The following is a 21,342-nucleotide window of genomic DNA, read 5'->3' as shown; positions in this document are numbered from 1 at the left end:
AAAAAAAGGTAGATAATAGGGACTTCCCTGGTGGCGCAGTGGTTAAGAATCCACCTGCCAATGCAGGGGACATGGGTTCAAGCCCTGGTCCGGGAAGACCCCACAGGCTGTGGAGCAACTAAACTCGTGCACCAAAACTACTGAGACTGTGCTCTAGAGTCCACAAGCCATAGTTACTGAGCCCATGTGCCACAACTACTGAAGCCCGTGTGCCTAGAGCCCGTACTCCGCAACAAGAGAAGCCAGTGCAATGAGAAGCCTGTGCACCGCAACAAAGAGTAGCCCCCTCTCTCCACAACTAGAGAAAGCCTGCGCACAGCAACAAAGACCCAATGTGGCCAAAAGTAAATTTAAAAAAAAAAGGAGATAATACAGGTGACAATTATCAGGAATGGAAAACTAATTTCTCACTCAATTCACTGTTTGAACAGCTAGCTCTATCCACTTGTGTTAGAGGACAGCAGACCACTTGGAGTAATAAAAGACTTGCAGCTCCAGTGCAGAGATGTAGAGAGGTGGAGAGACGTAGCTCCCATCCTTATGGGAAACAAGCTGGACAGACAGCAACTTTATGTGAACCCATGAAAGAACAGAGGTCAAAGAACCACCAGCCATCCCCAAATCTGAGGAGGGAACAAGTGCCTTCAGGGAGATGCAGGACCCAAGCGTTTGCTTACCTGAGGCAGTAGCCTTCAGCCTGGAAAGAGAAAATTAGAAATGTGACAAACAGATGAAGCCATCGGGATGTTTCCACCCTTTGCAGGTGTTTCCACCAAGGACATCACCAGGCTCTCACAGAGACAATGGTGCTCTTTCTGGTGCTGGACTTTCTCACCTCCTTTAAGGGAGGAAAGGTTTAACCTGCAGGGGAAAGGTTACTGAGGCCTGTATCCTTAGGGCACTGGTGGAGTACCACTACCACTGGGGGAGGGCCCTACTCTTCCCAGACCTAGTCTTAATCTGCAGAGAGAATGGCCTCAAGACCACAGAGGATGACAGAGGCGGGGAAGCAATGGGAGAGAAAAGCTCTATTCCTGGAGAAGCAGAAACACTTGTGAGGGCCACACCCCTAAGACACAGGTCCATTATGCAGTTCAAAATCAGAACATTAGAGAACAGTCTCTTTCCCAACATACTACCAACAAATCTCCAGTAATAACAACAGTGGATTGCTGGGAAAGCTGCAAGAGACAGACTCTTCATGGTGAACAGCACAAAGGGAAGACCCAAAGCCAAGAGGAGCAACAAAAACAAAGTCACCAGAGGAGTTTGAAGTCTCTGAGGCCGATAGCAACAACAAACCTCACAGGTAACTATAGCAACAAGAGACTTCAAATAGAGCCCAACTTCTGTCTAGATTATTACAAATCCTTATTACCTCAGTATCCACTGCCCTATATAACATACCCGGCTTTCAACAAAAAAGAACAAGGCATACCAAAAGGCAAGAAAAAATATGGTCTGAAGAGACAATCAATCATGAGAACCAGACTCAAATATGACACATACGTTGGAACTACAGGTTTGGACATTTAAAATAACTGTGATTAACATATTAAAGGCTCTAAAGGAAAAGGTAGACAACATGCAAGATCAGATAGGTAATTTCACAGAGAGATAGAAACTACAAAACAAATCAACTGGAAATGCTAAAAACAAAAAACTTAGTTACAGAAATGAAGAATGCTTTTGACGGACTCATCAATAGGAATGCCTACTGCCTAAAGAGGAACCAGTGAACTTGATGATAGGACAATAAATTACACAAACTGAAGAAAGGGAAAAAAAGTTAAAAACAAACAAAAAAACAGCATCCAAGAGCTGTGAGACAATACAAATGGTATAACATACAAGTAATTGGAATCCTAGAAAGAGAAGAGGAAACAGAGCTGAAGAAATACTTGAAGATATAATGGCCAAACTTTTTCCAGATTGATTAAAAACCATAACCAAAATTTAAAAAAGCATATCTATGTGATTACAGAACTTCTAAACAAGACATAAAACCTTCGTACCTTAAAAGGAAAAGATTATCAGATTGGTTCAAGATGGCAGAGTAGAAGGACGTGCACTCACTCCCTCTTGTGAGAGCACCGGAATCACAACTAACTGCTGAACAATCATCGACAGAAAATATTTGAAGAGATTAGAGTCGAAAACTTCACTAACATGAGAAAGGAAATAGCCACCCAAATCCAGGAAGGGCAGAGTCCCAGGCAGGATAAACCCAAGGAGAAACACACCGAGACACACAGTAATCAAATTGACAAAAATTAAAGACAAAGAAAAATTACTGAAAGCAACAAGGGAAAAAAGACAAATAACATACAAGGGAACTCCCACAAGGTTAACAACTGATTTCTCAGTAACTCTACAAGCCAGAAGGGAGTGGCATGATATATTTAAAGTGATCAAAGAGAAGAACCTACAACCAAGATTACTCTACCCAGCAAGGATCTCATTCAGATTTGACGGAGAAATCAAAAGCTTTACAAACAAGCAAAAGCTAAGAGAATTCAGCACCACCAAACCAGCTCTACAACAAATGCTAAAGGAACTTCTCTAAGTGGGAAACACAAGAGAAGAAAAAGACCTACAAAAACAAACCAATAACAATTAAGAAAATGGTAATAGGAACATATATACCGATAATTACCTTAAACGTGAATGGATTAAATGCTCCAACCAAAAGACACAGGCTCGCTGAATGGATACAAAAACAAGACCTATATATACGCTGTCTACAAGAGACCCACTTGAGACCTAGGGACACATACAGACTGAAAGTGAGGGGATGGAAAAAGATATGCCATGCAAATGGAAATCAAAAGAAAGCTGGAAAAAAAAAAAAAAGAAAGCTGGAGTAGCAATACTCATATCAGATAAAATAGACTTTAAAATAAAGAATGTTACAAGAGACAAGGAAGGACACTACATAATGATGAAGGGATCAATCCAAGAAGAAGATATAACAATTATAAATATATATGCACCCAACATAGGAGCACCTCAATACATAAGGCAACTGCTAACAGCTATAAAAGAGGAAATTGACAGTAACACAATAATAGTGGGGGACTTCAACACCTCACTTACACCAATGGACAGATCATCCAAACAGAAAACTAATAAGGAAACACAGGCTTTAAATGACATAACAGACCAGATAGATTTAATTGATATTTATAGGACATTCTATCCAAAAACAGCAGATTACACTTTCTTCTCAAGTGCACATGGAACATTCTCCAGGATAGATCACATCCTGGGTCACAGATCAAGCAGGGGATGTGGGTTTGATCCCTGGTCAGGGAACTAAGATCCCACACGCCGTGGGGCAACTAAGCCCACACACCACAACTACCGCGCCCGAGCACCACAACTAGAGAGCCCGCACACCGCAACTACTGAGCCTGCGTGCTCTGGAGCCTGCGCACCACAACTACCGAGAAGCCTGTTCACTGCAACGAAGAGCCCGCATGCCACAACTAAGACGTGACACAGCCAAACATAAATAAATAAATAATTGGAGACAGTACTTTTTGCCCATAAGATTGGAAGATATAAAGAAGACTGATGTCAAATGTTAAGGGCATAGAGGAAAAAATATCTTTATACTATTGGTGAAATTATAAATTGGTATAATTTTCTGGATGGAAGCCTGGCATTATCTACTTAAATTTCAACATGTATCCTTTCTCCAAGGAATTCTATTCTATTATTCACCACAGAAATAAGTGTACACATGTGTTTTGGGGCATGTGTACAATTTTGATCACATTAACCCTACTTGTAAGAGCAAAAAATTAGAAACAATTCGAACAATTACCAACAAGGCAATTGTTACAGTATGGCATATCCGTTCTATGGAATACTACAACAGGTAAATGAAATGCAGTGGACCTACATGTACTAGGATGAAAAACTCGGCAAGATATAACATAGAGCGAAGAAAGCAGGTTATAGTACAATGTGATGACACTATTTAAGAAGTCTAATAGATGCTAAAACTGTGAAAGGTTGGTGGAAAACTACATATCTACATGTTGCCAAAGTATCCCCCACATATCTGTTAGTGACAAAAAGAAAATACCTGTGCAACAAAGGAATTAGGTAGTTACTACCTTAACCCAGCGATCAAAACTAGGATCACTTACAGCGAGATTACACTACTGCCTCCTGATAGGATGCAGTATGAAAGAAACAACATCAGCTATTAAAGTATTTTTGCCCAAAGTATTTTACCTGATTTAAATCTAACTTCTAGTTTACAGGAAATACAGAAACAAGTTAAACAATGATTAAAAGAAACAATCAGACCCAATTTGGCATGTGGGACCTCATTATAGAAAATGGCTTGCTCTCCGAAAATTCAATGTCAGTGGGGAAAAGGTCAAGGGGAAGGGAAGGAATGTTTTAGGCTAAGGAGATCTAAGGTACATAATAAAGTGTAAGATGTAGTCCTTAATTAAATATAGCTATTAAAGACACCTGGGACTATTGGGGGAAATCTGAATCCAGACTGGGTATTAATGACATTAGGGAATTACAGTTATTTTTGTCAGACATGATAAGTACATTGTAGTCATGTAGAAAAAGTCCTCATTTTTTTTTAAGATGTAGGCATACATATATACGAGTGAAGCGTGTCAACATTTGTAACTTACTTTAAAACAGTTCAGCAAGTCTATAAAGCAAAAATAGCAAAATGCTGGCAATCATTAAATCTGGATACAAGGATAAGGATGTTGTTTGGTATTTCTTTCTACTTTTCTGAATACTGCTATGTTTCTGTATGTATTATACATGCATGTAAACAGGAAAACTAGGTTCACAGGGATCATAGCTGGTTAGCTTCAGGGAGAGGACTGAAATTGGGCAAATGGGTGTAGAAGGCAGGTCCAACAAGTCCAGGAAAATATAACAAAACACACAGCTGGTGCACCAACCTTGACATATTCAACTGCTCTTGGAGAAAAATCACAGGCATAGGCAAAGATATTCGGATCTTCTAAAAGCGGGAATAAACAGTTCCCAACCCCACAACCAGCTTCAAGCATAGTCAATTTTTGATCTTCAAACTGAGGAAAGAGAACCCAAAGTTACAGTACACTACATCTACACAATGAAGAAAAAACTAAAAGGTCCAGAACACGAGACAAGGTCTCTGCCCCCATGGAGTAGACAATTAAGTGAACTGATAACCCAAAGCCACTGATACCTCGTCCAACATTGGGAGTTTGGTGTGGAGAAAACAAAGCATAATGGTTAACAGAATAGGCTCTGAGGTTAAACCGCGTGCACTCAAATCTGGACTCCTCCCCTCGCCCCGGGTTCTATCACTGAACAAATCACTTAAACAGCTTTGTGCCTCAATTTCATCAGCAAGTGGGGATAATACTAACGCCAAACTTCACCATGTTATTATAAGGCTTAAGTTACAGAACACATGTAAAGTTCTAGAAAACGGGCATGATAAAGTGTTCATCATTATTATTATTATGAACCTGCCATTGAAATCATTCATCATGAATTTAGTATTTACAACTTTCAGATTAGCTTTAAAAAACAGAAAATGCCCCCCTTTTTTTAAACTTACAAAAAAAGCATACATTTATCTACTTTTCCTTCTCTTGCCATAATACAGAAGCATGATGCTGATGGCCTGATATGTCGGTGTGAAGTGGTTGAAAGCCCCACCAGTCACTGATTTCAAAATTCTGTGACTGGCCTTTGTTAGACAACAGGACTGCAGTTACAGCGTCTTTTCTCCTCTGTATTATACAACTCAGCGACTGCTAAAACTACTTGAGACAAACAGTGTATATCTAAGATACAAAAATTTATGAAGCCTCTGAGAGGTTTCATAAATTATCTCACACTCCCCCTGGGAATGCAATAAAGCACACCCTCTTCTACACATTCTAAATGAAGAACAGCTCAAATAAGGTGTAATATTAGTTTACCTCTCTACATGATCTGAGCTCCTCAAACTCTCTGGTGGTCCAGTGTCTATCTTTGAAGAAATTAGTGCTATTTCTTTTGTAAAAAAGGTCCCAGTTCTTCTGAGCCTCTTTTTCCAGTTTTTGCTGTTTATAATCAGACACTAAAGCTTGGTCTCTTGTCAGTTTCTCCTCTTCTTCAGAGCTGAGAATCCTCGCCTGAAGCCCTTTCCTTTGCAAAGCAGCCATCTCCTAAGTTGATGGTAATATATTTAACACTGCTGGAGATTCTCCATTCCTGAACAACCTGAGGAATTCAAGCGGATACTGCAGACACAGGCAGGGTTTTCTCAGATGTGGTCCCTCAGGTTGGGTCCAAGCCTCAGGCAGCATCGGGTGTTTCGCAGGAAAAAGAATGAGACTCCGGTTGGGGGGTTCTAGAACAGTTTTTTAAAGATGCTGAGTTAGTGGTCCTACAACAGTTCTTTCACCTAACAGTTCAACTCAGCAAACGTTTACTAGGTGCTGACCTTACACAAATCCCTGCTCCGCTATTGAATACGTCACAAAGACCAAGACACTGCCGCTGCCTTCAGAGGGCTGACATTCAGCGGCCAGGGCTCTCACGCACAGAACTGTAAGGAGAGTCACCGTTTCCAAGGACCGGAGACTCAGTGTTTTTCGGGGAAAACAGAGCTAAGCCCGGGTGGCCTGAGACTCTGAGTCTTACGAACCAGAGGGGGCGTCACTTCCCAGGGACTAAGGCCCTCGCGTCGCCGTCGGCACGCGAAGGGGAGGAAGATACTCAGAGACGCGTGGCGTGGGGTGCCCAGGATACTCGGGATAACCCAGGCCGCCCGGCCGCGAGGGCCTGAGAGGACGGCGTGAACCTAGTCCCTCGCGCGCTGGGGCCCCGTCATCAGTTCCTAGGTTCACCTGGAGGGTGGGGCCGGGCGCGCTGAGCCCTCAGCCAGACCAGCCTCGGAAGCAAAATTTGGGAGCCACAGCGGAATGACCCTTCGAATGGACAAACCGCCCCTGAAGACCTCGAATCGGGCTTCTCAGACGGAGTCCTTCTACCCTGACACTGCCCCCACCATTTCCGCTCCGGACCCAGAAGTCCCTCCTCGGCGCCGGAAGTTCCGGGGCCCCGCTTCCTCAGAGTCGCCCACCTTCCGGACGCGGAGGCCAGGATTTGCTTCCGGCCACGGGTGGTTTCCGGCTCTGTTCCCTGCGCGACCCGGAGCGCTGTCCCGGGAGCGCGGCTGCCCCGGACACCGGTACCGGCAGCTCGGGCCGCAGGCGCGCCAGGAGGGCACCGGTGCGGGCGCGAGGTCCGGGGGGGCCATGAACGGGACGGCCAACCCGCTGCTGGACCGCGAGGAGCACTGCCTGCGGCTCGGGGAGAGCTTCGAGAAGCGGCCGCGGACCTCTTTCCACACCATCCGCTGTGAGTCCGCGCACCCACGGTCGCCCCTGGCCGCCCTTAGCCCCTCCGGTGTCCAGGGAGCCCTGCCAGCGTCAACTCCCTTCCTCTCAGCCCGGATCCGCCGGAACCTCGGGTTTTTCCCAGCTCACTCCCAAACCAGGACTTTACTACCTTCCCACACTATTTCTCTGCCTCGTGGTACCGAACTCTTATTCCGAAGACCATTGGCCCCTTTTCCTGCCGCGTCCAGCCCTCCTGCGCACTGACGCTCCCCCTCTTATTTCTGAAAGGCTGCGACAGCACATCAGGCTCCAGCTCTTCTCTGTGGCCGCCTTTCCGCCATGACCCCACTGGGGGTCTCCACGCTTCAAGGAAACGCTTGTTGTTTTCTCGGGATCCGCGTCCACTCTCTCCTATTCCATTCTCTTCTTCCCTGTTTTCCTCACTTTTCTTCCCTCGTCCGTTTTGGTTCTGCCCTCCCTGACGCAGTGCTTCATCCCCTTTGCAGCCCCAGAATCCACATCCTCTCTGTGCCTCATCAGTCTCCCTCCTCAATGTCTCCATGCTAGCTTTTCGTGTGATTTTGATGTCTTTTGAGGTCACCTGGACTACCCCAACTTTTCCTCGGGACCAAGTCCCTTGTGGGTGAAGAATAAAATTAGGATTTGAGAGCCAGGAATAAGTTAGCGCTTGATCTATGTTTGGAAGCAGGAGCGAGCAGGCCTAAGGAATGTGGAGATAGTCATTATGCTGGACCTCCTTTTTCTCCATGATTACAGATCCTATTGAGAGAGGTCCCTTCCACTCTGTGTCCGGGGTGAAGAATTGGCTGACTGAGCATACCGCTGTGATTCACAGGCTCCTGGTTTCCCTTCCTGGTAGCCCCAATGCTGGTTAAGACTTGTTTTTGTCAGAGGAGCTCCTCCTACACGTGACTCAACACCTTGGAAGAGGGTGTGTTAGATAAATGCAGTTCTATTTTCCTGTGGTCACTTGCCAGGCCATTACTCTTCTTCCTACTGACAACAGGTCAGCCCTTTCAGAGGAAGGGTATTGGGAATATGATAAGAGCGTCATTTCCTGAGCAGTTTACTGATTTGATGTTTTAGCAGAGTGAAGGGCAATGTGGAATGTAAATAAGACACTTCACAGAAGCACCTGGCCTGCCGTTTGAGGCAGGTTTGTGTTAAAAGGGAGTAAGGTGGCTGTTCATGCTGTGCTCTAACTGCAATTCAGAAACATGGGCAGGATTAACCTTTGGAAATACAGTTCAGCCTTCTGCTCCAAACATCTACAGGAGTAATCCTTGTTAAAGCTATGGAACTGGAGTGTGGCAGATCCTAACTTTGCCAGTTCCTATCAAAATGAAATCAGCTTATATTGTGCTATGGCCTTTCATATTGGGTTTTACAGTCACAGGATTTTAAAAATATGCTCTGTTCCTTTTGATCCTTATAATAACCCTAGTAAAACACCTCATTGTGGATAATAAAACATTAATTTTTCATCTGTCACTTGGCAGAAGGGGATATCTTTGCTTAATAAAATGTTGTGTAAATTCTAGCCTTTTTTCTTCAAAATAATCCACTGGGAATGAGAAGAAAAGTATGTGGAGGTATAGATGAGACAAGATTGTCCCAGAGCTGGTAATTATTGAAGCTGAGCGATGGTACACACAGCTCATGGTATTATTCTGTCTGCTGTTGTATATGAGAAGCTGTCCACAATGAAATAGCTTTCTGAAAAATTCTAAATGGTGTGTATTTTCCATTTATTTGAGTTATAAAAAATTTCAGTTCTTACATGGGAATGCCCTGCAAACCCTTAGCAAAAGTAACCTGGTGGATAAATGCTTTTCTCCTTTCACTTTAGATGACTTTAAGCCGGCATCTATAGACACTTCCTGTGAAGGAGAGCTTCAGGTCGGCAAAGGAGATGAAGTCACAATTACGCTGCCGCATATCCCTGTAGGTTTTATCCCACTGTTGTTTTTTTTAATGTGGAATCACAGTGAATCCTCATATTCTATGTTATTGCAATTTGATTTTCCTCCTATTTAAATATATCTAGATTTCTGAAGTGCCAGTATAAGGGAAAAAGGAATTTTGGGGGTAGGGCAGGGTAGAATTCATGCTTCCCAGGTACTTGAGTAAAAATAATTCTTTGTCATTTTCCCCAAGCTCCCTTTTCCCCCATTTGTCCCAAAGTAGACAAGGTTCCTGTGTGGACACCTGGCCCCTCCCTTAGACACACATAGCTTCCCCCCAGCAGCTACAGAGAGAAAGGCCCAGGTGCCCTACGGATGTAAAGCAGCAGCTTAGGAGTGCAGAGGGCAGGAGCAGGGTCGACACGGGTCGTGAGTCTGGCAAGGGGTGATGTGCAGGCTGGTGGTTTCAGCCAGAAACCAGAGGTGTAGAGCCTTCAGCCCATTTAGGGCTGAGGAACCCGGTTAAAAGCTGAATGGAGAAGCCTTGCCCGAGGTGGCGCTCTGATCACAAAGCCCAAAGGATCAGACAGAATACTCTTAATGACCATGGGTCAGTGCATGTCCCAGCCCTGTCCTGGAACATCAGTTCTCGGTAACCAGTGATAGAATGAAAAGGCTCTGGACAGGGAGACCTGGGAAGCTTTGTGCTGGGGAAAACTTATTGTCTGCTAGTTCAAACTGCTATCTCATTACTTGTTGCCTTTGGCAAGTTACATCATCTCCCTGTGGACCTTAGTTTCCCAAATGTAAAATGAAGAGGTTACATCAATGGTCCCTAAGGTCTCTTCCAACTCTTAATTTTTACTGTATGAATAAGGAGTCAAGCAGCCAAGCAGTTTCTGATTCCATACAGAGGATTAAACGCTGTATTTGGCAAATATTAATGACCACCTACTGGATGCTGGCTCACTACTAGGTACTGAGAATACAGTCTTGAACAAAACAAGCACGTTTCTTGCCCTTAGCGAGTTTAAATAAATATAAGAAAGTGTAGCACTTATTTTGGAAAATCTGGGAAGGCTTGCCTGAGGAAGTGACCTTTGAGCAGATTTGAATGTTGAATAATTAAAAGGGAAGGAGAGGGTGGGATGTTGCAGGCAGAAGCCCTGTTAAATCCCTGCAAGAAAGAGCTTGGGTCTGAGAGAAGGCCAGCTCCTTCTGCTCTGGAGCCTGCAGAGCCTGCGGCGAGTGGAGCCGGGCAAGGTGGAAGGGCCAGGTGGCTCGTTTAAAGATTTTCTTCTTTGGCCTTAGAGTGATGGGTAGTGATTCAAGGGCTTAAGCGGGTGAATGGAATGATGTACTTACTGTGAACCAGCCAGAATAACGAGCTGCTGTTGGAGAATGCTCTGTGGTTACTTGGCATGGGGGGAAGCCTGGACTCCCCTATTACAAGGAAGTACGGAGGTCACTCACTAGCTTTACTACTTACAGTGAGAGCTCTTCTCAGTGTCAGACACGTAATGCGTAATTTATGTTTCTCAGTTCACATTTTACCATTATTTGTAACATTTCCCAAATCCCTGGAAAAATGTACAGTAATTTAAAAATTTTATATTTATTTCTTGGTTACTTAGAGCCAGTTGCACAGTCACAGATTCTTGCCGTATTGTTATTTCCTCTTTATTTTTGCTTGGGAAGCCAGCAGGAGTTAAAATACAAATCGGTTCGTTCTGTTCCTTTTTGAGTAGCTCTGATAAAAGATGTGATGAGGTAAAGCCACCTGTAAATTCAGTTTTGATGTGCATAACTGGTGTGTTTGGTTTGATTGTCTAAATTGTACTTTTGTGGCGTGTAGGGATCCACACCACCGATGACTGTGTTCAAGGGGAACAAGCGGCCTTACCAGAAGGACTGTGTGCTTATTATCAATCACGACACTGGAGAATATGTGCTGGAAAAGCTCAGCAGCAGCATCCAGGTCAAGAAAACAAGGTATGTGAAGAAGCAGATACAGATCAATGTGCCGTTTCTGTAGATTTACATTATCTATTCAGTTATTTTATAAGGATGTGAGAACCTGGGTGCTTCGTGTTGTTGGCAGTCTCAGCAGCTTCACCTCTCTCTTCTCAGATAAGTCAATAAAATATTTTTTCCTCAAAGGCAATAAAGAGAGATAATGCTTTTAAGACCTGAAACATAGAAAACATTGCGGAAAGGAGTGTACTGTATGATTAAATCAGTTTTATTAATTTCATGATGGTTGATATAGTACCACCAAAGGGATAAGGTTTAAATTTACAGACTTAAAGTTATGAAAGAATAATTTAATAATATATATTCTTGGGCTTCCCTGGTGGTGCAGTGGTTGAGAGTCCGCCTGCCGATGCAGGGGACACGGGTTTGTGCCCCGGTCCGGGAAGATCCCACGTGCCGCGGAGCGGCTGGGCTCATGAGCCATGGCCGCTGAGCCTGCGCGTCCGGAGCCTGTGTTCTGCAATGGGAGAGGCCACAACAGTGAGAGGCCCGCGTACAGCAAAAAAATAAATAAATAAAAATTAAAGAAATAATAATAATAATATACTTTATTAGAGTGAAAACATTAAATTTTTACAAGGTACATTTGAGGTCATTATTACACCAAAGTAAAGCTTTGTCTATTTTTTTTGAACAATGAGCTCTCTAATTTTTAATTCAACAGACATTACACGTGTCATGTGAAGCCAATTAGATTTTATTTTAAAGTCAAGTTTCATTCTGTAAATAGAAGTAACCCAGTGGTTCTATTTATATCGTGATACAATAATTATTGTCAGTTATTTTAAAGAGAGTATTTAATGTTTTTTTGCTTATGCTTCCTCAAGCCATTTTTCTTTACTCATTCCACAAAAAGTAAAAGTACCTACCATTTATTGAGGGTACTTTATTTATTTATTACCACGTGCCAGGCACTGTGCTAGATGTTTTACGTGCATTATCTAATCTTTACAAATAACTTTTGAAAAGGTAGTGTTGTTACCCTTTCACTCACTCACTCTCTCTCAAACACACACACGCGCGCGCGAGACGAGACTGAGGATCAGTGAGATTGTGACTCACAGTGTGTTTGTGTTGATTACCTCCACCAGCCAGGTGCTGCTCTTAGGCCTGTGAGAGCTGATGATTGTGGGAGTTTGACTTACTACTCAGTGTCATCTGGGACTAGCAGTATTTTATTACTTAGGTGTTTGTTAGAAGTGCAGGATTTCAGGACATACTAAGTCAGAATCTGCACTTTAACAAGATCCCCAGGTGATCTGTGTGGACACCAAAGTTTGAAAAATGCTGAGCTAGTCCATTTACAAAAGAAATTGTTAATAGGTAGCATTTCCTTGGTCTGGGGTGGAGTGCTCTGCCTACCTGCCAGCAAGAGCTGGCCTGTGACAAAATGAGCAAGCAGTAAATAGGTAATGGAAAAAATTGCTAACAGGCCAGTATTTCAAGAGCTAGTTTAATAACTCACGTGTAATTGTAATTTTATACTGCACACAAGGTGAATAGTTACATTTTCCGTTATTAAAATGGGTTCTCGTAATTGCACTATATCCCACCTCTGTGTCTTACCTGCTGCTTGATATAAAATGTGAGCTCCGTGAGGGCAGCGAGTCTGTTTTATTCATCTCTGTGTCTCTGGTGCACGATGCAGAGCTGGAATGCAGTAGAATGAGTAGTTTGTGTGATAAAATTAACAAATATCAGTATTTTGAAGCTGTCTGTAAAGAGCCTGGGCTTCTGCAGAGACTTCCAGGTGCTTGGTAAACGAGGCAAACCTGAGAACCACTGTTCTTGCCCCTCCAGTTTAAAGTCCGTATCTCATTTCAGAGCTGAGGGGAGCAGTAGAATCCAAGCCCGAATGGAACAGCAGCCTGCACGTCCCCCACAGCCATCACAGCCACCACCGCCTCCGCCACCTGTGCCATTCAGAGCTCCAACAAAGCCTCCGGTTGGACCCAAAACCTCTCCCTTGAAGGATAACCCCTCACCTGAACCTCAGCTGGATGATATCAAAAGAGGTAGAGAGCATTTTCTGGAGCCATGGTAGCAACTTGGAGGAGGGTATTGATGTTTTTGTGGAGATCACGAGACCACGTACACGGCGGCGTGGGCATTCTCCGCCATCGTAACAGTTTCCGCAGGGCCCGCCGTTCCACAGGTGATGGCGGGCGAGGTGGGGCGGGCCGTGGAGGCGAGGTTTACCACTTGGCTCGTTTGACAAGGGAGAGTCCGGGACAGTGACCTGAGCTGTGGCTGTCTTTGCAGCTTTCTGCTTAGAGGCCTGAGGCTTAAACAAGCCTGCCTGCCATCTAAAGGTCCATACGGCACACCTTTTAAGGCTTTGAAAGAAGAGAATTACAAGGTACTGGGGGTAAAAACCAAGTGTGCCAATGTTAGTATAGTGTCTAGGTTAAGTTCCACGACCACTGCTTTGTATTGACAAAAGTGCGTAAGTATGATAGCACCTGGGACACTGGGGACGCTGGCCTAGAAGGACTTAGAGATCTGGTCGGGCTCTCCAAGGTAAAACCAAGACAGAGGCACTCACCTTGGCTCTCTCTCCAACACAGTGGATGGTTTTAGTTGTCCAGACACTTAGAAAGTTATGAAAGTAAGTGTTATATTTCATATTTGTGAAGTTCTGTGAAACAAAGTTAAACCCATAACAGTAGTAAACAGGAAAAGATAAAAAGTTGCCCTTGGGAAGTTTGCCTTTTCCACCCTGTGGAAATACTGTCTTTTCACAAACGAGATCACTCTCTGCGTGGTACACAGTTCTTAAGCCTCTGGATTTTTTTTTTTTTTCCTCATGGATATTGGAATGCTGTCTATGGAAGTTTTCACTTTAGTCGAATAGGAATTGGACCACGACAGGTTGTTGTTGCCAGTTATGCTTAAAGGAACCATAGTCATTTAAGGCCTCATGGTAGGTTTGGACAGGAAAATCTGGCATCTTCCTTGCTGTAGCCTATGGTGAATCGTTAATGTACTCACTCACATTAAAATGGTCAGGTAGAACATGTGTTTCCTTCTCTGCTTTACATTTATTAACATTGCGGTACCTGAAGGCATGCTGTAAGTCAAATGTGTATAGCACAGAGGAGGGGTGTTGTCCCGCCATCTTTCTTCAGCCACCGCGGCTCCTCCTGCGAGCCTTGTTTACCTGTGGAACGTGAACGCTGGAAAGGCCCCCAGAGGCTGTCTGCTGTGGCCCTTCCTTTTTCCGGAGCATCTTGGAAAATTCATTGCCTTCCACCTGGGTCTCCCTGCTGGTCAGAGGTGGATCCAGAGCAAGAGCTCAGACCTTCCAGTTCCTGGTCAGGTATTTTTGAGCCCATGAGCAGAATGTTGCTCTTCTCTTATTCGGTGTTTAATCCCATAATTCATAATTCTTTTTTTTAAAAGTAGATAAAGGCAAAATAGACTTAATTCATTTCTCAGAAGAATCATTATCCTGGAGCAGTCTGCTTTTTGGTTATTTTGGGTGAATTAAATGTTTCCATTGTCTCTCTGGAGGTGTGTTAGATGTTTTTGTTTGTTGGTTTTGCTTTGGGTCATTTTGTTTGTTTTTAAGGACTCAAGAAGCAGAAGTTCATTTTCAGTTATTCCTCGTTGCTCTTGGTTTTGCCAGCTTACTGTTTACAGAGGCTTACTGTTTACAGAGGCGCTGACCCCCGTCCCGTCATTTATTCCAGAGCTGAGGGCCGAGGTGGACATCATCGAACAGATGAGCAGCAGCAGTGCAAGCAGCTCCTCAGACTCCGAGAGCTCGTCAGGAAGCGATGACGACAGCTCCAGCAGTGGAGGCGAGGACAGCGGCCCCGTGTCCCCTCCGCAGCCGTCACACCAGCAGCCCTACAACAGCAGGCCGGCCGTCGCCAACGGAACCGGCCGGCCGCAAGGAAGCAACCAGCTCATGTGCACCCTCAGTAAGTGCACGCTCCCGCTTCTGGGCCGAGGCGGGGGCTTGGGGTGGGGAGAGGGAATGTCAGGCCAGAGCTGGAACTTCTGTTCATCTTACACCAGAGTCTGTAAACGTGACGGTACTTAAGGCATAAGAAAGGGTCCTGACAAAGGCAATTTGAAGCAGAAAAGAGTAAGTTACCAAACAGTAAAAAAAGAAAAAGCACAAAACTGTTCCATCTCTTTTCTTTTCCTTATTGGCACAAATTAGGTTTTGTGAATTCTGGAAAGTGTTGAAACATGAGCCGCAGAGCTCTGTACTTTTGCATATACCAGGCTTTAGGGGTGCCGCCTGCCCCCACCCAGTCCCCCACCTCCAGGTTTTATACAGTCCTGAGAGCCCAGTGCCATCAGAGTGCGGTATCCCACAGCCCACAGAGTTGGGAACCTGTGCCCTTAGAAGGTGTTTGGCGACCAGCTAGCCTTCGCAGGAGGGAAGGAAGGGACATTATAGCGTCTGGTGGCTTTGAGTGCAGTTGGTGGTAAAGCAAAGCAGGGGAGAACAAAAACAAATGTCTTTGTCTTGGAGGTGGGGAGAGTGCAGGTTCTCTGCGCCCTCCTCTCTCCCGACTCCTGGAGTTGGATGTTCTCTTCCGGTCTGACTTCTGTGAGGAGGCTGGAAGGTCAGGAGGCAGTGGCGGGGAAGCTAGCCTAGGTAACCCTGCTCCTGTGGGCCGGGCAGAGGTCACTCTCAGCCCCACACTGTAGACGTCATGTAAACCCCTGAGGTGAGGCCCGGCCCCAGCCTTGTAGGGCGGTAAAGAGCATCCCTGGCCTCTACCCACTTAGGTGCCGGAGCACCTCCTGCTTTCCTCCAGTGTGTCAACCCAGAATGTCTCCCGGCATTGCCAAGTGCCCCTGTGGCGTTGGAATCAGTGCCAGTGGAGAACCACTGTGCTGGGCCTTGCTCTACTATCTGAGTGAGTTCAACACTTTTGTGACGTCAGTTAAGGCTGTTACCTGCTATCCTGTTAACACAGGCCCAGCTTCTGGATAGCAGGGTATACTTGATGCTCTTCTCAGTTGGCTTGGGAGAGTAAGTTTCACACTGCGAGTTTGGAATTCACAGTGGAGAACGACCAGACAGCTACTGTGGCTATAACTCAGCATCTTCATTTTGCCCAGTCAGTGCTAAACTATTCCTTAGAAAAAAAGAGCCAAAAATGGCTCAGTGCTTCTTACCTACCTACCAGCGCCTTAAACTTCTGTTAGCTCTTCATAGCTCCAAGTCCTCCTGGCCCGCAGCTCTTCCATGGCAAGACCTTAATCTTTGCATACCTCATATACAGTAAAGTACTGGAGTTATTTAAACCAGGATCGTCAACTGGAACCAATTTATAAGCCCTAAAATCACAGTAAATAGCGCAAATTTGGTAAACCCTAATGTGAAAACATACAGAGTAATGATAATATTGTTTTTCTGAATGGTAATGTGTACTATATCTTCTCCCCCCACAAAAAAACAAATGGATCAGTTTGAACCTGGGTCAAATTGATTGCATAAGAAATTTCAGAACTGGGATTTCAGCTCCATTACACTGACCTGTTTATGTGCATGTCACCTTTGTAAGTGATGGCGCTTAGCTCTGCTGATTGGAGGTTGTCAGCTGGTGTTGATCCCATCGCCTTCCCCACGTCTAGAGCAGCAGATGTCACCTTTTTTGGTCTCAGACTTCTTTATGTCGTAAAACTTTTGAGGACCCCCAGAGAGCTTTTGTGTGTGTAGCTTATATCTATCAATATTTACCATATTAGAAATTAAAACTGAGAAATACTTAAAATAGTAATTCGTCTAAAAGAACAACAGTAAACCATCATCTGTTAAGAAAAATAACATTTTTATGAAAAATAAATTTTTGAAATAAAAAAAATATTTAATATGAAGAGTAACATTGCTTTAAAAGTTTGCCAATCTCTTTAACATCTGGCTTAGTACAAAGCTGGATTCTTACAACTGCTTCTGCATTCAATCTGTTGCCGTAAGTTGTTTAGGTTGAAGTATATGAAGAAAATGTGGCCTCACATAGATATGTAGTTAGAAAAGAGAGGCCTTCAGGTCGAATCCTTCTGAAAGGGTCTCAGGGACCCCAGGGTTCTCAGAACAAACTTTGAGGAGAGGTGGCCTAGAGATTAGTAATCCAGAAATACAGGAATTCACTTTTCTTCTTTTCCAAGTGGTATCAACTGGGGTCCTGTTATTCTTATCATATTAGATGGAAAAACTTACATTCTTCACTCCTAAAACCTAAATGTCACACACTGGACAAAACTTTGAGGCTTTATAGAGCTCATTAGTTGAGATTTGTGGTATAAGGTAATGTGAAGATTCTGGCCAGAGGGGTCTGGGGGTACTGGATTAGTATATGAGTGGTATGCACAGTATAAATAGTATTCAGCTTCCTTAACAGGAAGCCCAACTTGGTATTATTTTCACTTTTATAAAGCAACTTAATATGAACAATTCTACTAGACAGTGAGTCATTTATAAATATTTTTTGTCATTTATTGACACACGTATGTCTAGCCTATCCCTCCCCTGTTTTATCCCAGAGAGCAGTATTGCTGTGCTTTGCAGATACCAAAAATAGCAATTCCTTTAAAACGTTGACTGCACCAGTTCTGTCACTGAGCCAAATCGGTTTTCCTCCCTAATTAAATGGAACTGGCCTGGTTTTACTGTAGTGTGAGAGCCCAGGCAGTCAACCAAAGAACCGTGGGGAAGTCATTTTTAAATTGGGTACTTTGGGTATGATTTTGTTTTCTCTTTATAGGAAATGACTTGCAGTTGAGTGAGTCTGGCAGTGACAGTGATGACTAGAGCCGGATCTTTTGAAAGCAACTTTTTGTGCACAGATCTGCTGCGAGACTGGGCTGCTTTAGCGTGGAGTCCACGCCGAGAGGAAAACGTGGGGATCAGTGACTGTAGGAGGAGTTGGAGGCTCTGGAGCGCTCAGATGTGCATGTCTTTAACATAGCGGTGATGGGTGATTTTCTTGTGTAATTTTTGAACAATGTCACGTTTCAAAGTTTTAAGTAGATCTATAGCAGAACTAACAGAATTATATCTCTTATTTGGTTAACACTGTTAACGAAAAACAGACAAATGTGCCCTGGTTTAGGTTACTCAAAGGCCATTTCTTCACCTAGCCAGTGATGCAGTTGTAAACCTCAGCAGCCACCAGCTTGGCCAAATGGTCTGCACCAGTGAAATGAAACACAGTCTTTGAGGGGTGGGCAGGGAGGGAAACCTCAAACTGCAGCATAGATGCATGTTTAAACCACTTTCAATTATTGACACAAAGTGGTGAGGAAGTTCTGTCTGACCCAGCCTGAGAAGCCTGTGTAGAAACGGACTTCAGGATGGAGTCCGAGAGGGTCAGCTGGGGGGACCTCGGAGCTCTGCTGGCTCAGCCCCTCATCTGCGCAGTGCTGGTTTAGGGCAGTGTCTTGCCCCCAGTCCGGGCTTTTCCCACTGCTCCCGCCCTGAATCTCACTTACTAGAACCAGAGATTCTAGTTAAGTACACATGGGACTTAACAGTTGTGCATTGGAGCTTTTATTGGATTCCAAAAGGAAGAAGTGTTGGCTACTTCTAGCTCCAGTTTAGATCCAAACAGTCCCTAAGTACATGAGGCTAGGGGAGCAGATTAAACCAGCAGCCGCTGTGCTGATGCATGTGACTCGATTAAATTGAGGCTTTTAGTTCCATGTGGATCCATAATGAGTGTGTTTCTTTCAGTAGGTTTCAGTGGGGGACTAGGAATGGTAGAGAGGTGAGGTGAAGAAGCCTCTTTGAGCAAATGAACTGGCAGCCGGTTTCCAGACCAGAATCTGGGTAGGAGTCGTGCAGTGTGAAACGAGCACATGTTTTGATAAGGTTTTTCTGTTCATGCTTTTGTACCACTGTTTGTGCCTGACTCCCAGACTGATTTGTATTTATTATATGCAGCTAGAAGAAAGTCACAGGTTGCCGTCTGCAGTGTGCAGTTTCCAGATGAATCTGTTGTTGCAGGAAACTGGTGACTAGTAAATGTTCTGTATGCAGCAAATGTGTGATAAGTCGTCCCATAATTAGTATGGAGTAGCCCATTTCTCTAATTAGAATGACTGTGTCCTGAGAAATTTCTGTCTCCTTTGGTTCAGTGGTATAAAGAACATTAAGAGTGATTTTTCTTCCTCAAGGTGGCCTCTCCCTCCCCAGCTAGTGGAGGGAAGCAGTCTGGACCTAGAAAGAAATTAGATGATCCATGGTGGGGGCTTAGAGTTGAGCCTTGCAGAGTCACCTTTTAGACCCGCACAGTAACTCCAGTGAGCTGGAGAAGGGGGCCTGGCAGCACGCTCACGCCACTCTGCCAGGTGCCACTCAGGGGTCCACGCCAGTGCCCTGTGCTGGGTTCTCAGCCTGTTAGGAGACTTCAGTGGATTTCATGGCATGTAGGAACTTACTTATAATGAATTGATCATTACATTTTAATTCCTTGGTAATGAAAGCTCAGGGAAGCCAAAAGGTCATGGTTGGGAGACTTGAATTGCTACTGGATGTGAGAATTGTTTCACTGCTCTTAACTTGCTCGCTGGGGCAGGTTCCAGGAACTTGAACTATAAATACCTATTTAAGCCTCTCTCTTTCTTTTTTTTTTCCCTCCCAGAGTTTTGATATATGTAGACAAAACTGCGGTTTGGGGCCTGTTGGGTCAAGATGTTTGTTTCTATAGGAAGTGCTTGCAGGTGGCAGTGGGCTTGGCGAGTTAGGCTCGCTGAGCTCAGACCCTCTCCCCGGCATCCATCCTGCCCGGCCCTGCACAGTGGTAACATCTGCTAGCACAGCTCCCGTTTTGTTCTCTGCACAAAAGCTTTTGGAGGTTCCTTCCCCAAGCCCTCCGGCTTTACCCAGCAGAGTAAGGAATCTTTTCTTTTTGGAAATGAAGAATCTGGCCTCGTAAACTACTTCTCACGAGTGCCCTCCTGCCAGCCAAACTGGACTTGTTCTTCCTGCCTCCGTGCCTTGTCACTCTCCCCTCCACCAGCCCCACTCAGGGGTCTCTGTGGGTGCCCCCTTCATGGACTCCTCCTCTGTTGGTTTCACCAGCTGGAGTACTGTGTGCACACACGGACCTTCCTCTTGCTCGAGCTCTGGTTGGTGTGAACTCCTTCAAAGCAGGCACCGTCGTGGTCATCTCTGTTCCCTGGAGGATGCCCAGGAACAGACCTGTAGATGCTCACAGCCTGGTGGGAAGGGAGCAGAGCACCAGCCAGTGGAGCACAGAGGGCAGACGTAGAGGAAACATTCCAGGTGTTTGGAGACAGCTGGAAGCTATCCATGCTGATTTTCGTGGTTTTGAAGTCTCTAACTGAGTTGTTAAAATTGCCTTTTCTTTGTTCTGTGTAACGTCTGCCGCGCTGTGGTTCGAACGGCGAGGTGTGAAGACTTAAGTCCAAAGCACCTGAGGAGCCATGGCAAGCAAGCCACAGTAAAGATGTGATTTGGGGAAACTTAACAAGCTAGAGGTTTCTCATGATGCCACTCATTTCTGTAGCAGAGTCGTATTTTTCTATGTGTGGTATTAATATGTATGTGCTTCAGTGGTGGGAAAACTTGAAAATTCCAAAATCCTTATTACTTCTCTATTTGAGAGGCTGGTTAAGTAGGGTGTGGTGCGGTGTGTGTGTGCGTGTGATGTATTTATTACATTATTTTGAGAGAGTAACCGTCTGTTATGTGGATATACATTGGGTACAGCCAAATTGAATATTTCCATTTGGCGAGGAAGGTAGGATTCATGAAACTCAGGCCTTAACCAGTAGGCTGGATGACAAGACCAATTGAAGCGTTATGAAATGTCTTTTTGTTGCTCCTGTTATCTTTGTCTTGGGTTCATTGTCTCATTCTTTAATGATTATTAAAATCATGTGCCTGAAAGTTTATTTTGCTTGATTATGAGGTAGACATGCACGTTTATATTTATGTAAAGTATTTGCTGTAAAGTGTTTTTGGTTTATTCTCTTAAAAGATCACTATATTTAAGTAAAAAATGAAGGTCAGCAATACA

General features: G+C 44.5%; 2 protein-coding genes across 5 annotated transcripts in view; one reads left to right on the top strand and one right to left on the bottom strand.

Moving 5' to 3' along the window:
• Window positions 1-7,018, bottom strand: part of METTL6 (methyltransferase 6, tRNA N3-cytidine) — a 17,550-nt gene extending 10,532 nt beyond the window's left edge. For 3 of the 4 annotated variants that reach the window (XM_067737420.1, XM_067737423.1, XM_067737421.1), the window contains exons 1-3: window positions 6,879-7,018; window positions 5,967-6,379; window positions 4,950-5,081 (exon numbers count right to left, since the gene is read on the bottom strand). In XM_067737420.1, the coding sequence (XP_067593521.1) occupies window positions 4,950-5,081; window positions 5,967-6,191 (357 nt within the window). In that variant the 5' untranslated portion in view covers window positions 6,192-6,379; window positions 6,879-7,018. The remainder of the gene's footprint in view (window positions 1-4,949; window positions 5,082-5,966; window positions 6,380-6,878) is intronic. The other variant, XM_067737422.1, reaches the window with a different exon arrangement.
• On the top strand, window positions 6,954-21,342 carry EAF1 (ELL associated factor 1). Its single transcript, XM_067737419.1, has 6 exons — window positions 6,954-7,392; window positions 9,244-9,338; window positions 11,154-11,290; window positions 13,157-13,347; window positions 15,025-15,258; window positions 18,064-21,342. The coding sequence occupies exons 1-6, from the start codon at window positions 6,954-6,956 to the stop codon at window positions 18,108-18,110; spliced, it is 1,143 nt and encodes a 380-aa protein (XP_067593520.1). The 3' UTR covers window positions 18,111-21,342.

Source organism: Pseudorca crassidens, chromosome 5 (assembly GCF_039906515.1).
Source record: "Pseudorca crassidens isolate mPseCra1 chromosome 5, mPseCra1.hap1, whole genome shotgun sequence".
NCBI lineage: Eukaryota > Metazoa > Chordata > Mammalia > Artiodactyla > Delphinidae > Pseudorca > Pseudorca crassidens.
Note: the sequence above shows the minus strand (reverse complement) of the source record. Positions and strands in the feature narration are given on the sequence as shown.

Coding starts and splice junctions, on each gene's coding strand:
- EAF1 (XM_067737419.1), top strand. CDS start 6,954: ATGACCCTTCGAATGGACAAACCGCCCCTGAAGACCTCGAATCGGGCT. Junction 13,348..15,024: donor GCTGGATGATATCAAAAGAG/GTAGAGAGCATT, acceptor CATTTATTCCAG/AGCTGAGGGCCGAGGTGGAC. Junction 15,259..18,063: donor CCAGCTCATGTGCACCCTCA/GTAAGTGCACGC, acceptor TTCTCTTTATAG/GAAATGACTTGCAGTTGAGT.